This window comes from Bos indicus x Bos taurus, chromosome 18, assembly GCF_003369695.1.
Source record: "Bos indicus x Bos taurus breed Angus x Brahman F1 hybrid chromosome 18, Bos_hybrid_MaternalHap_v2.0, whole genome shotgun sequence".
NCBI classification, from domain to species: Eukaryota; Metazoa; Chordata; class Mammalia; order Artiodactyla; family Bovidae; genus Bos; species Bos indicus x Bos taurus.
The window spans coordinates 18,156,726-18,169,929 of NC_040093.1; the positions used below are offsets into that span (position 1 = coordinate 18,156,726).

The window sequence follows — 13,204 nt, forward strand, 5'->3', positions numbered from 1 at the left end:
TGTGGGGATTCAACCCTCTTAGCTCAGGTCACTCCTCTCTCTCAGGTTGGTGAAAAAACAGAGGGTGCTGTGAATATGCTGAGTGACTGGGCTGAGATTCTATGCCAAGAGTCTCACCATCCTGAAAGCAAACCTTTCATCTGCTTCTACTCCACTGATGACAACTATTTTGTCTCCTTAAACTGGGTGGAACTGTATTCAAAACAAATGCAGGTAAAGTGACCTCATCCTTTTCCCCCTCATTCTTTTTTTTTTTTAAATTGTATTTATTTACTTGGTTGCACTGGGTCTTTGTTGCCGGGCTCAGCCTCTCTCCAGTTGTAATGAATGGGGGCTACTCTCTAGTTGCAGTGAGTGGCTTTCTCACTGAAGTGGCTTCTTTTGTCACGGAGCATGCACTCTAGGGCACGCATGTTTCAGCAGTCACGCTGCATAGGCCTACTAGTTGTGGCTTGTGGGCTCTATAGCACAGACTCAATATTTGTGGCACACAGGCTTAGCTGCCCCCCGGCATGTGAATATTCCCAGGCCATGGAATGAACCCGTGTCCCCTACATTGGCAGGCAAATTCTTAATCTCTGGACCACCAGGGAAGTCCCCTACCTTGTGCTTAATCCATTTTATATGCATAATACTTAAACTGCCCTCATCTTAGGATGCTGAGGGTGATTCTAAGCTAGCCCACTGTAATACCCATCTCCATATCCGAATCAGACCTGGATGCAGTGATCCTTCTTCCCCTCTAGTCATCAGGTTGACAGAATTCACATTCTCCATAAAGTAGGCTAAAGGCCAAGGAAAGAGCCTTAAACATAGTGCTTCTATCACACACCTGACTCCTAGCATCAGGAAACTCCCAAAGTCAAGCTATTCAGTCTTTTCTTAGACCCACAAGAGGGAAAAGGGATCTAAACATTCAACTTTTTTCTACCCCTCACTTAAAATTTTTTATTTATTCAGCTGTGCCAGGTCTTAGTTGCAGCATGTGGGATCTTTGATCTTTGCTGTGGCATGTGGCATCTGGCTCCCTGACCAGGGATTGAATTTGGGCCCCCTGCATTGGGAGCACAAAGCCTTAGCCACTGGCCCACCAGGGAGGTCCATCTACCCCTCACATTGGGGAGGAGGCTTCCTCCACGGTGAGGCTTTCATCTCTCATCCTCTTCTAGGCAGTACTCTGGATACAGAAGAAAGCTGCAGAAATGGAAGGAGTGATAAAAAAGATGAAGTTCCATGTGATGGCTCAAGTGCCACCCATCCAAGCAATGGTCCACATAGCTCCCTATCACATGTTAATCGCTTACTGTGATGACATGTGCCTGTGGCTCTTTGGGGATCACCATCAAGGGTTCATATCTCTGGGTATGGTCCCCTGTCGTTTCCCCATCAGCTGCCTCAGCTATGACTCAGAAACTGAGATGCTTCTCTCTGGCACCCTGGGCGCTGTGGTCACCTGGTTTATCTTGCCAAACGGCAGGGGCCTGCAAGTGGCCCAAACTGTGCCTGTGCCTGGTGGTGAGCTTGTTCAGGGCTTTTCCCTGAATGGCCCCCCGGGCTCCCTGCTGGCTCATTGTGAGAATAAGGTGAGAGTCTTCACCCACCGAGGTCAGGGCCAGCTAGAAGAGGTGAAGAAGTTCACTCCCATCAACAGTGGCTCCACCATCACCTGCTCCTTCACTTGTTTATCTCAGGGCTACTTCTATGTTGGAAACAAGGATGGAGAAATCCATGCGTGGGGTCTAGACAGAGGTAACTTCCTCCACAGCTTCCAGGCTCATTCCTCATCAGTGATATGTATCCAAAGCCGGTCAGAGACCTATACCTTACTAACAGCAGGTGGTGAAGGTGTCGTGAAGGAATGGAACCTTGCCTTTGGGAACTTGCTGCGGCAGTTGGATATTGACAAGAACATGCAGAGACTGCAGTTCATTGATAATAGCACCTTTTTCTGCCAGACTAACCACACTTTCTCACTGTATCACCTGCCCTACTTTTATAGCCTCTTCAATGTCTGTGGTTCTGCTCCCCAAGAGGTGCGGCGGGTCTGCTGTGGCCATAATTGGACTCGGATCCTATGTGCCACTAAGGATGGTCTATTGCGCTTCTTGTCTCCAGTAACAGGAGATCTCCTGGTTATCACCTGGCCTCTACTTATCATGGATAAGGCTGTGGCTTGGGCCTATGACTCACACAGAGAGGAGCTCTTTGTGGCAACAGATGGTTCAGAGGTGCTGGTGTTTGATGCAACACGCTCTCCTTGCACAGCCAAGTATCTTATGTGTCCTTCAGTAAACCTTGGGGATAGAGTCAGATGCCTGGCCTATGGGCACCACCATTTGGGTAAGGGCCTTGTAGGACTGATGTTCAGTGGGCACGACAGCGGCACTGTGAGAATCCTCTCCCACTACAGTTGTGCCCGAGTAGCAAAGATTCTTCACTCTGGGGCAGTCCTGGCATTGTCTACCCTGGAGGGTCCCCAGGAGTACTCCTTGCTCTGTTCCTATGGCATGGATAATATTGTATACCTGACAGAAGCTGTGCTTCAGGGGAACAGGGTAGTCCTACAGCCTGTCAGCCAAATTCTCTGTGTTTGCCCCCTAAAGCACGTGATACTCTTGCCAGGTTCTGTGGGTGCCATCACTGAGAACCACCACTGGCATCTCTGGAGTTATCAGGACTTCCTGACATCTCCAGGATCAAAGCAGAGATCTGATTTTAAAGAGACAAAATGCCTGCACCAGTGTGCCATCACTTCATTTGATGTCTGCCTTTCCCTGAAACTTTTTGTCACCGGGGATGCTGGCGGCTCAGTCCGGATCTGGGACTTCCGTGGGAAACTCATAACCGAGTTGGACTCTGCATTATATTTTGGCCCACTCTGCTTTGCCAATGACCGGGGTGACTTGCTTCTGACTTTCAACCAGAGTCTTTACCTGGTATCCTGCTTAAAACTACTCCCTCCAGCCCAGCTGATTCACCTAAGTCTCCTGAACAATGCAGATGACATACAAGAAGCCCCTAAACCCTTCCTGCCTAGCTTCTTCTTTTCATTCGAAAAAGTATTTGTACCCAAATTTGTCTACTTTGGTCAAGGGCCGCAGGAATTACAGGGGCTAGAGGCCCTTGTTAACAAGAGGATGATTGCCTTTGACCATACTGTGCCCCATGTTGTGGAGGAAGAGAGGCCTAAGTCCTCTGTGATGCAGGAGGGACCCACATTGCATTTTCTGGAAGATAAGTGTATTGATTTTCCTATTCTTACTCCCAAACGTGATCGTCCCCCATTCGTGGTTCCTCCACAGTTGCGACTGGCTGGCTGGGATGGGTTGAATCCTTACCAGATATTATGGCGTTTCTTTGGTCAAGGGCGGCCTTGGCCCTTTCCTCCAGATGGCTACATCCCCAACTCAGTGATCCGTGCCCGTCTTTGGCCTGAGGGTACCCCCGTCTTCTTGCACTGTGATCTCCGCGTATCCTATCAAGGTAAGGACTGGGACATGACTGGACTCAGCAGAAGTCAGGCACTGTCACCTGTGACTTCAATAAGACAAAAAATCTCAAAGAGGAAACCAGACCAAAAACCCATGCCGGGCAAACAAACCTTCTTTGATATTCTCGTAAACTTGGCTAGTCAAAATTGGATGGGAAGAAAACTGGATGAAGGACTTATCAATACTATAATTGAGACCATCCTCAACCTCACAGTTTACTGTTCTATAGAGCAATACAAGACATACATAAGTATCCTGGCACAGATTTTTGCCTCCCATCAAGTATCTCCAAGGTGGCATTCTGAGACTGCTTGTCGCCTCATGGAAGACACAAGTCATTCCAATCCAGAGGTCCGGGAGACAGCCTGGGAGGGATTGGAGAAGCTAGGCTTCATGAGCCGTCTCTTTGCGATTCCGCTGGCTGTGGGATTGATGGACAGTGATAAAAATGTGCGGGCTAAGGCCTTATACCTTATGGTAAGAGTCACAGGCATCCAAACTAAGAACATGCTGATAGCTCTGCTGAAGAGACGAGACACGCTCCAGGAAATGCAGTGAGTCAGTAACCATATTCCCTTCTGTTCCTTTCGGCTCCTAATCTTCAAAATCTGACTGCTTCTTTTCCTTTTCCCACAACCTTTTCTGTTCTTTTCCTCTGCCTGTGTTCTTTGTTTCTATTTGCTCCCCCTCCCCCGCCCCCCCCACACACACCCTGTCTATCCCTTGACTTAAAAAAAAAAAAAGCACAACATGAGAGTCATGAGTTAAGTTTTATTTGGGCAAAATGAGGATCATAGCTCAGGCTATGACAGCATTTCAGATATTTCTGAGAAAACGCTCCAAAGAAATGGGTGGGGGCGGGCAGGGGGAGGTCAATATATATGTGATTTTGGTGAAGGGGGAGTTCATACAACCAAGCACATATTTTTGCAGAAGGTTGCTGCTAGTCACGAGGAGCAGATGTCACCATGAAGGAATCTGGTGCTTTTCTAGATATGAGGAGATGTAAGAATTGGGCTCATACATTAAGAAGAATGAAATAATGCCATCTGCAGCAATATGGATGGACCTAGAGAGTGTCATACTGAATCAGACAGTAAATCAGACAGTAAATCAGACAGAGAGAGAGAAATAGCATATGACATCCCTTATATGTGGGATCTAAAAAGAAATTATACAAATGATCTTACTTACAAAACAGAAACTTACAAAACATTTTCACCAACTTAGAAAATGAACTTACGGTTGCAAGGTGGAAACAATAGTTAGGGAGTTTGGGATGGTCATGTACACACTGCTGTATTTAAAATGGATAACAAGGACCTATTGTATAGCACATGGAACTCTGCTCAATGTTATGTGGCAGCCTGAATGGGAGGGGGTTTGGGGAAGAATGGATACTTGTATATGTATGACTGAGGCCCTTTGCTGTTCACCTGAAACTATCACAACATTGTTAATTGGCTATATCCCAATAAAAAATTAAAAGTTCAAAAAAGAAAAAAGAAGGAATTGGGCACATAAAATCAGTGTCTGAAAATATCTAACTATCTAAAGATCTGTTCTGCCAGTTTCTCCAAAGAAGACTGCCTTATTCCTGATCTCCACCTCCTGAACACAGTTCAGGGTGTGTTAAAGGTCAACAACCACAGTTGCACGTGACTTAATCCTTGTAGAGGCAGATGGCAAATGTCCTTGGCAAGTGGCAATTTGTAGCTGACACCCTCTTTTTCTGTCCATTGAGTAGCCTGCTCTTCCATCATTTCCTCACTTCCTTAAGATTCTTCGAGACTCAAGTCCCAAGATCTCCCAACTAAAGAAGCATCTTGGGTCACTCTGACTACTCTATTCCTTGCTTCTCTTTATCCATCTTTTACCTTGAACTACTCTGTCCTAGACAGTTACTTTAGCCCTGCCTCTTCCACTATCCTTAAGCCACTACCTCCTTTTCCTTTTCTTCCTTCTTCTCCTCCTTTTCCTCTAATTTTGTTTTATTGATGGCTCAGTATAATTCTTGTTTTACCTTGACTTTTGTAGGGAAGACTTTATTGGAGAAATCTCTCTGGACCAGCTTATGGGAATTCAAGCTAGTGGTATCCAGTACCTGCTTACTCAGGTGGAGCAGCAGTTAAATGAGAACCTGACCTTGTCACACAGAGAGAAGAAACCTCCTTTGGTTTTAGTTATATCAAGGGATCATGAACCTGATGAACAAACACTCAAAATTTGGTCAGAACCTGCAAAGATTGCCAAACCAGATCAAAGAATGACACGTGTTACAGCAAAGAGCAAGAATCTCAGTATGTATGGGGTAATATATTTGGTATATTTGGGGCCCGCTTTTGGGCACCAAAAGGCAGGGTCAATAAGCCCAAGTTATATAAAAAGATACCAGTGGTGACAGACTTAAGTAAGGACTCTTTCACAGAAAGTAAGCTTTCTGGGAAAGATCTACCCCATAACAAATTTGTTTTTATTGTTTAGTCACTAAGTTGTGTGTGACTCTTGTGCGACCCCATGGGCTATAGCCTGCCAGGCTCTTCTGTCCATGGGATTTCCCAGGCAAGAATACTGGAGTGGGTTGCCATTTACATCTCCAGGAGATCTTCCCACAACAAATATCAAGGTCTCATTTCTTTGTGCTGTGCTGTCCTAACTCACTTCAGTCCTGTCCAACTCTTTGGGACCCTATAGACTGTAGCTTGCCAGGCTCCTCTGTCCATGGGATTTCCCAGGCAACAATACTGGAGTGAGCTGCCATTTCCTTCTCTGGGGGATCTTCCCACAACAAATACCAAGGTCTTGTTTCTTTAGGGATATGGAAATTGGGATAAAAGAGCAGACACTTCTGGGCCATAAAGCTTTTGTCGTCTGTACTTTTTGTTACCTTTTACAGCAGTTCATTGAACTAGGTGTGTCAGAGGATCTCACTCAGGACCTCTGTGTTTTTCTCAATTACTTTTATCCCAATATCTCTGCAGTTAAAAAGGACATGAAAGTTTCCAGGAAGCAGAGAGAGAGAGAATTGAGCCCTGTGTTGGTGACTTTAGAGCATGAAGATGAACAGAGAGAAGCCGAGGAATCAGATCAAATCGACATTCAGGATGTTGCCTCAGAGCCAGACCTGTCGCTAAGTACTTTCAGCCCAGTCACACCCAAAGAGGATACTGAATCAAAGGAGGTTGTGTTGGAGGCCACAAAAGTCACAGAACCCACAAAAGCCTTGGAGATCAAAAAAGCAGTGAAGGCCAGAGAGGCAGTGGAGGCCATGGGAGTTACGAAGGCCATAGATCAACAGGACATGAGAGATTATGGAAAAGTGATCCCTAAGGCAGAGAGACAAGAAAACCTGAAAAGGCTTTGGGAAAGAGCAATGGAAAAAACCCATCACAAAGTAAGTGTGAAGTTGAAAGAGAAGAGAAAATTGAAGGAAATTCCAGAAACAATTGCAGAGGAGCCCAAGAAAGAGGTTTTACAGGTTGCTGAGCCAGAAGAAGATGCAACGAAGGTATTTAGAAAAGCTGGTCATGGTTTGTCTGGGATGCCTGGCCGCATGACCAAATCAGAAACCAGATCTTGGCGGGAAGACATTTGCAATCTTGTGACCTCAAGGATAGCAAGTTCCAATCCAGGAATGTTAAGGGATCTGAGTCAAGAGTTGGTGAACTGGGCTCAGGCAATACTTGCTCCCCAAGAGCCCAGCTGGGATCTCTTCCAGGAGATTTGTCCTCTTTTAAAGGACTCTTCAGAACTGGATGACATAGAGATGGAAGAAACACCTGTTGTAACAGAAGTGGTTACAGAGGTTGTCAAGGAAGAAAAGACAGTAGGACCTGGAGAACAAGAAGAACAAAGAGCTAAAAAAATGTTAAAGAAAGGCAAGGTGTCTTCTAAAGTCAAGAAAAAGAAAGTTGCTTACTTCGATGATGACCAAGTATCAGACAAAATGAGATTCCAAAAAGTAAAGACACTAGCTATGCAAAAAGGGAAAATAATTGGGGAAGCAAGACAACTGAGTAAGCAGGATTTGAAATTAATGCAGGGAAAAGAGAAACTGACCAAGGACAAGAAATCGATCCTTCAAAAAGAAAAAAGAGCTGAGGAGGAAGAAATATCACCCATCTCACAAAAGAAGTTAACCAAGGCAGAGCAGAAGTTAGTCCAAGGAGAAAAGAAGGGAACTGGGAAAGAAGAGGAACTACTAGGAAAAGGAAAGAGGGTGAACTGGGAAAGGGGAAAGGTCACCCCGAGACAAAGGACATGGTACTGGGAGAAGGTTACGGTGGACCACAAAGAAGGTAGGCAGGCCCAGGAAGAGGAGCTGATGGAGGAAGAGGAGGAGCTGATGGAGGAAGAGGAGGAGCTGATGGAGGAAGAGGAAGAGCTGATGGAGGAAGAGGAAGTGCTGAGCAAGGAAGAGGAGGAGTTGAGTGAGGAAGATGAAGAGCTGAGAAAGGAATTGGAGGTGCTGGGTGAGGAACTGGAGAAGATGATTGCGGCACTGGGGGAGCTCAATGAGGAACTGGAGGAGCTGGGTGAGGAAGAGGAGGTGTTGGCCCAGGAGAAGGAGGAAATAATCCAGAACCTAGAGAAACAAATTGAAAAAATGATGAAAAACTATCGCAAAATAAAGAAACAAATGGGGGAAATGGAGAAACATGATGAGGAAGAGGCCTGGGAAAGGGAAAAATTGGCCCAGGAAGAGGAACATTTGTCTAAAGAAGAGGAAAGACTGTCTGGGAAAGAGGGAAAACGGACATTAAAAAGACACAGCTTGGTAAAGCAAGAGATGAAATTGATCCGAGAAAAAAAGAAATCATTCATGAGAGAGAAGAAAGAGGCCCATAAAAAGAAACAAATCCAAGAAAAGGAAAAGCAAATTGAGAAACCGGAGAAAGTAGACCAGAAGGAGAGGCAGGCTAAGGAAAAGGAGGAAGATGCCAAGGACAAACAATTAGCCAGGGAAAGACAGAAACTAAGCCAAAAAGAGGAGGAAATGTTTGGAGAAAAGGAGAAACTGTCACAACAAGAAGTTAAACAGATCCAGAAAAGGGCAAGCAAAGCTTGGAAAAAGGAGGGAGGGGCCCAGAAAGTGCAGAAAATAACCAAGAAAAAGAGACGACAGATCTCAGGGAAAAAAGTGGACCTAGGAGAGAAGGGAGAGGCCAGGGAAATGGAGAAACTGTCACTGAAAGAAGAGAGACAGGCCCAGGAAGGAAAGAGACAGGATCAGAAAAAGGAAAAACTGACTCCAAAAGCAGCTGAGGAAAAAACCCAACTAGTCAGAGGAAAAATGAAACTGGTCTCAAAAGAGAAAAGTAGAGAGAAAATTGAGAAAGTGTCCCCAAAAGAAGAGAAATGGGTCATGGAAAAAGAGAAGAAAATCAGCAAGGAAAAAAAACAATGGGCCCTCAAAAGAAAATTAGCCCTACCAGAGGAGAAACAGGCCCAGGATGAGAGAATATGGGGTCAGAAAGAGAGTGAGCGAAGAAAACAATGGGCCTGGAGAAAAGAGAAACTGTCCGGAGAAGAGAAGAAACAAGCCGATGAAATGGAGAAAAAGTCCCAGCAAAGACAGGCAAGGGCTTTAGAGAAAACACTGACTCAGGAAGACAGTTTCATGGGCAAGGAAGAGAAGCATATTGCCGAGGAAGAAAGGACAATAGCCAGGGAAGGAATTGGTGTAACTAAGAGAAAGAAAAAAGCAACTCAAGAAGAGAAAGAAACTATTGAAGAAGAGGGGAAACTGGCCTATGACGTTAGGGCCAAGGAGATGGGTGTTGCTAAGGAAGAAAAGAAAAGAATTCAAGAGGAGAGTATACAGGAAATGAGGAAACTGGATATGGGGGTGGGGATTAGTTCTGAAGGAAGAGAGACTAGTTCCAGAGAAAAAGATATAAGGAAGAAAGAGAGTCACCTGATGCAGATCCTGGCTAAAATAATTAGAGAAATGAATAGAGTGCCATGGCAAGAAATAGGAATACCTGAGGAAGATCAACTGTTTTCTATGGAAATGAGTGAAACTGATGGCCAGAGGTGGGAATTTTCTAAAGAACCAGAGGAAATAACCAGAGAAGAGAAGCAGCTGGTTCAGAAAGAGAGAAAACTAGAAGATGACAGACTAGCTACTGAAGAGAGAATACTGACCAATGAAGAGAGCTTGGAGGAAGACCAAAGGTTATTAGAGAAGGTCCAGGAAAATATACTATTAGATAAAACCCAGGTAGACAGTATGTTAAAGGAGGCCCAGCAGCAAAATCTGTTAGGAAAAAAGCAGCTGAAGAAGCTTCTAAAGATAATCAAGGAGAAGAAACCAGAAAAGACCCAGGTAAAGTGGTTATTAGAGAATATTAGAGACATACTATTCGAAGGCTTATCAGAGAGTTTGATTGAGAAGGAAGTGGAAGCTCCAGCTAAGAAGAGGATAGATGAGGAGAGGCTCATTGAAGGAGAGGAGAAGGAGGAAGAGGAGGAGATTCTGCCCAAGAAAGAGAAAGGGAAATACCTGATAAAGAAGAAGGAAAAGAAAGTAAGCCTGAGTGAAGAGGAATTGGAGGAGAGCTTGGCTGGGAAGCATAGGAAAAAGAGTTTAACTCAAATAAGGAAAAAGGAAAAGAAACTGACTCAGGAGAAAGAGAAGCTGGATAAGAAGGTAAAAGAGGGCCCACATGAGGAAGAGATGGAGCCCTTCAGCAAGGAGGAAGGTGGGGCCCCACACATGGAGGAGGAGGAGGAGGACTTCAGTGAGGAGGAGGAGAGCCGAAGTGAGGAGGAGAGTCTGAGTGAAGAGGAAGAGAGCCTGAGTGAGGAGGAGAGTCTGGGTGAGGAGGAAGAAAGCCTGAGTGAGGAGAGTCTGAGTGAGGAGGAAGAGAGCCTGCGTGAGGAGGAGAGTCTGAGTGAGAAGGAAGAGGAGGGCCTGAGTGAAGAAGAGGAGAGCCTGAGTGAGGAGGAAGAGGGCCTGAGTGAGAAGGAGAAGAGTCTGAGTGAAAAAGAGAAGCATCTGAGTAAGAAAGAGAAGGCTCTGCATGAGAAGGAGAAGAGTCTGAGTGAGAAAGAGGAGGAAGAAGAAAAAATGGAGAAGACAGAGAAAAAAGAGGAGGAAAAGAAGGCAAGACAGAAGGATGAGGAGAGTATGAGTAAAGAGAAGGAACAGCCAAGAAGACTTACAGAGGCAATGCTCCCAGTAAAGCAGAGAGTATGGAAAACAGAGCTCCCAAAGGAAGGAGTGAACTTATTGAAGCCAGCAACAGTAAGTGAGGTTCTTGCTGAGAAAAGGGAAGACACAGCTAAAGAAGAAATGGCTCCTAAAAAAGACAGATTGTTTTATGGACAGGTAAGTCCCACAGTTAGGGATAAGACTATGTGGCCAACAATTATGAAGAGCCCCCTCAAAACACCATCTCCTGTAGCCCTGGGAAAAGAAAAGGGAATGCCCCTCAAAGTGTTAGGGCATCATTTTGATGTGGAAGAACAGGAAAGTCAACTTCTTAAAGCACATCCCGTGACAATGTCATGGGGAAGACAAGAGGATGTGCTCTTGGACAAAGGCCGGGGCATGTTTTTACAAGTCATGGGAATGGAGACCCAGACCCCAAAAGGCCTCCACAAGCCAAAGTCCCCCTTACTTGAAATTATCAGAGAATCACAGAAACCTAAACGCAGGCCCAAAGATGGCACGTGGAAGTGGTTCTTAAAATCTCAGGATTCTCAAAAGGGCAAGACTGAGGGCCAGGCCCCTGCCCCTGCCCCAACCCCAACCACAGCCCTGTACCCATCCCTTACCTCTATGCCAGCTAAAACACTTGATTCCCCAGATGAGGACTGGATTAGTAATGTCTTAATAAGACTGAAAGCGGGAGAACAACTTTCAAGGGACAGTTTCCATAGACTGAGCCAACTCCTCAAGCATCTCACTTCAAAGGGATATTTGAAACAGACACATCTGTACAGTCTTAAAGCTGTGGCTAAACGCCTCCAGCAGAACCTACAGGCAGGTCACAGAGATATATCACGATGCTATAAAGATGCTTTGAGCCCAGTATACATAAAAGCGATCCCTCCAATCAGAAGGAAAGAAATGGAGAGCTGGGGCGAGCCATTCCCTATCCATGAGCCAGTGTTACTGTCAGCTACTAACAGGACTCAGACCACACAGGATCTCAGCTGGCATCCCTTAGCTGAGTCCTATAGGAAGGAGCAGGTACAGCAGTTATCCACTGCTGTCAAGAAGTTAAAGCACCTTTATCAAACCAGAAAGGATGTTCCTACAGCCTTCTATCCCTCTGTGGATAAAGAGTCCTTGGACATCCGAGCCTTGGGGAGAAGAAGTGAGCTCCCCACATTTCACAAGGCAAAGTCCCGGCCCATCCCTACACCAGCGTTACCATCAATGACCTACAGAGTTCCAGACCCAAAGGCTCTAGCTTGGCTTCTTTCAGGAGAGCCTTACAGGAGTGCACGGGCACAGCAGTTATCCCATGTTCTCCAAGGGATGGGAATGCAACACTTTCATCCTGCCACAAGAGATATTTTCACAGGTGCCCATGCTTCTGTGGGAAAACAAACTCTGGCACTGATGTTTCAGAACGATCTCAGGGCTCTGAAGGGTGAAGGGAGGGCCCTCAAGCTGCCCCCGCTGGAAAAGAAGGCACAGCCTGTCTCTAAAGACGAGGAAGAGCTCCCCCAATGGGAGACGTTTGTGGCCTTGTACCATGTTCTGCGGATGTTGCAGAAGCGATATGCGAGAGACAGTGCTGCGTGGATGGAACAGTTCAAACGTCTCATGGACTTGTACCAGCTCAAGTCCCCCCGAATCCAGAGGCTGCTACTGGAGTTGCTGCAGAGAAAGAGACTCCAACCACAACACACCATCTACGAAGACGCTGCAAGGATCAAGGAGTTGGTGCCTGGTGAACGGTTACTCTCTGACCTGTTGTGTGGTAGTTCTCGTACCCCTGCAGGTCCCCTTGAGTTCCGGAATGTTGTACCCTTGCCTGGGCAGAACAGAGTGCATACTATTCAACCCACGGGCATTGCCCAGTATGGATTCTTAGAACTTGCCTGGAAAAGGCTACCAAAAGTCAATCCTTACCGTAGGGACAGGCTGCCCAACATCCATACCCCCGCTCTCTGATTTGGTGGACTATTAAGACTCTGGGGTCTTACTGGAAAGTAAGACCCAGCCACAGGTTTTAAGCCTCCTTACCTGGTACCCACTTTAAAGTGAGGATAGACATGGACTCCTTTTCATTCAGCTCCAGAAACCTATTAATACATACTAAATAAAATGACATTTCTCATTTGTAACAAATTTGTTATTCAGTCACTAAGTTGTGTCCAACTCTTTGAGACCCCATGGACTGCAGCATTCCAGGCTTCCTTGTCCATCACTATCTCCTGGAGTTTGCTTAAACTCATGTCCACTGGGTCAATGATGCTATCTATCCATCTCATCCTCTGCTGCCTTCTCCTTCTCTTGCCTTCAATCTTTCCCAGCCTCAGTGTCTTTTCCAATAAGTTGGCTCTTTGCATCAGCTGGCCAAAGGATTGGAGCTTCAGCTTCAGCATCAGACCTTCCAATAAATATTCAGGGTTCATTTCCTTTAGGATTGACTGGTTTATTCTCCTTGCAGTCCAAGGGACTCTCAAGAGTCTTCTCCAGTACTACAATTTGAAAGCATCAATTCTTCAGCACTCAGCCTTCTTTATGGTCC

General features: G+C 45.8%; 1 protein-coding gene across 1 annotated transcript; it reads left to right on the forward strand.

The window, feature by feature from the left end:
- The first annotated feature begins 6,200 nt into the window (after positions 1 to 6,200).
- Positions 6,201 to 12,624, forward strand: LOC113875317 (WD repeat-containing protein 87-like). The gene is made up of 2 exons (XM_027513651.1): positions 6,201 to 10,537; positions 12,029 to 12,624. The coding sequence occupies exons 1-2, from the start codon at positions 6,310 to 6,312 to the stop codon at positions 12,622 to 12,624; spliced, it is 4,824 nt and encodes a 1,607-aa protein (XP_027369452.1). The 5' UTR covers positions 6,201 to 6,309.
- The last annotated feature ends 580 nt before the right edge of the window (positions 12,625 to 13,204 follow it).

What these genes read in the sequence shown, in the direction of transcription:
- LOC113875317 (XM_027513651.1), top strand. Translation starts at nt 6,310, where the DNA reads ATGGAAATTGGGATAAAAGAGCAGACACTTCTGGGCCATAAAGCTTTT. An exon ending in TGAGAAGGAGAAGAGTCTGA is followed by an intron (nt 10,538 to 12,028) that starts GTGAGAAAGAGG and finishes ATATTTTCACAG; the next exon opens with GTGCCCATGCTTCTGTGGGA.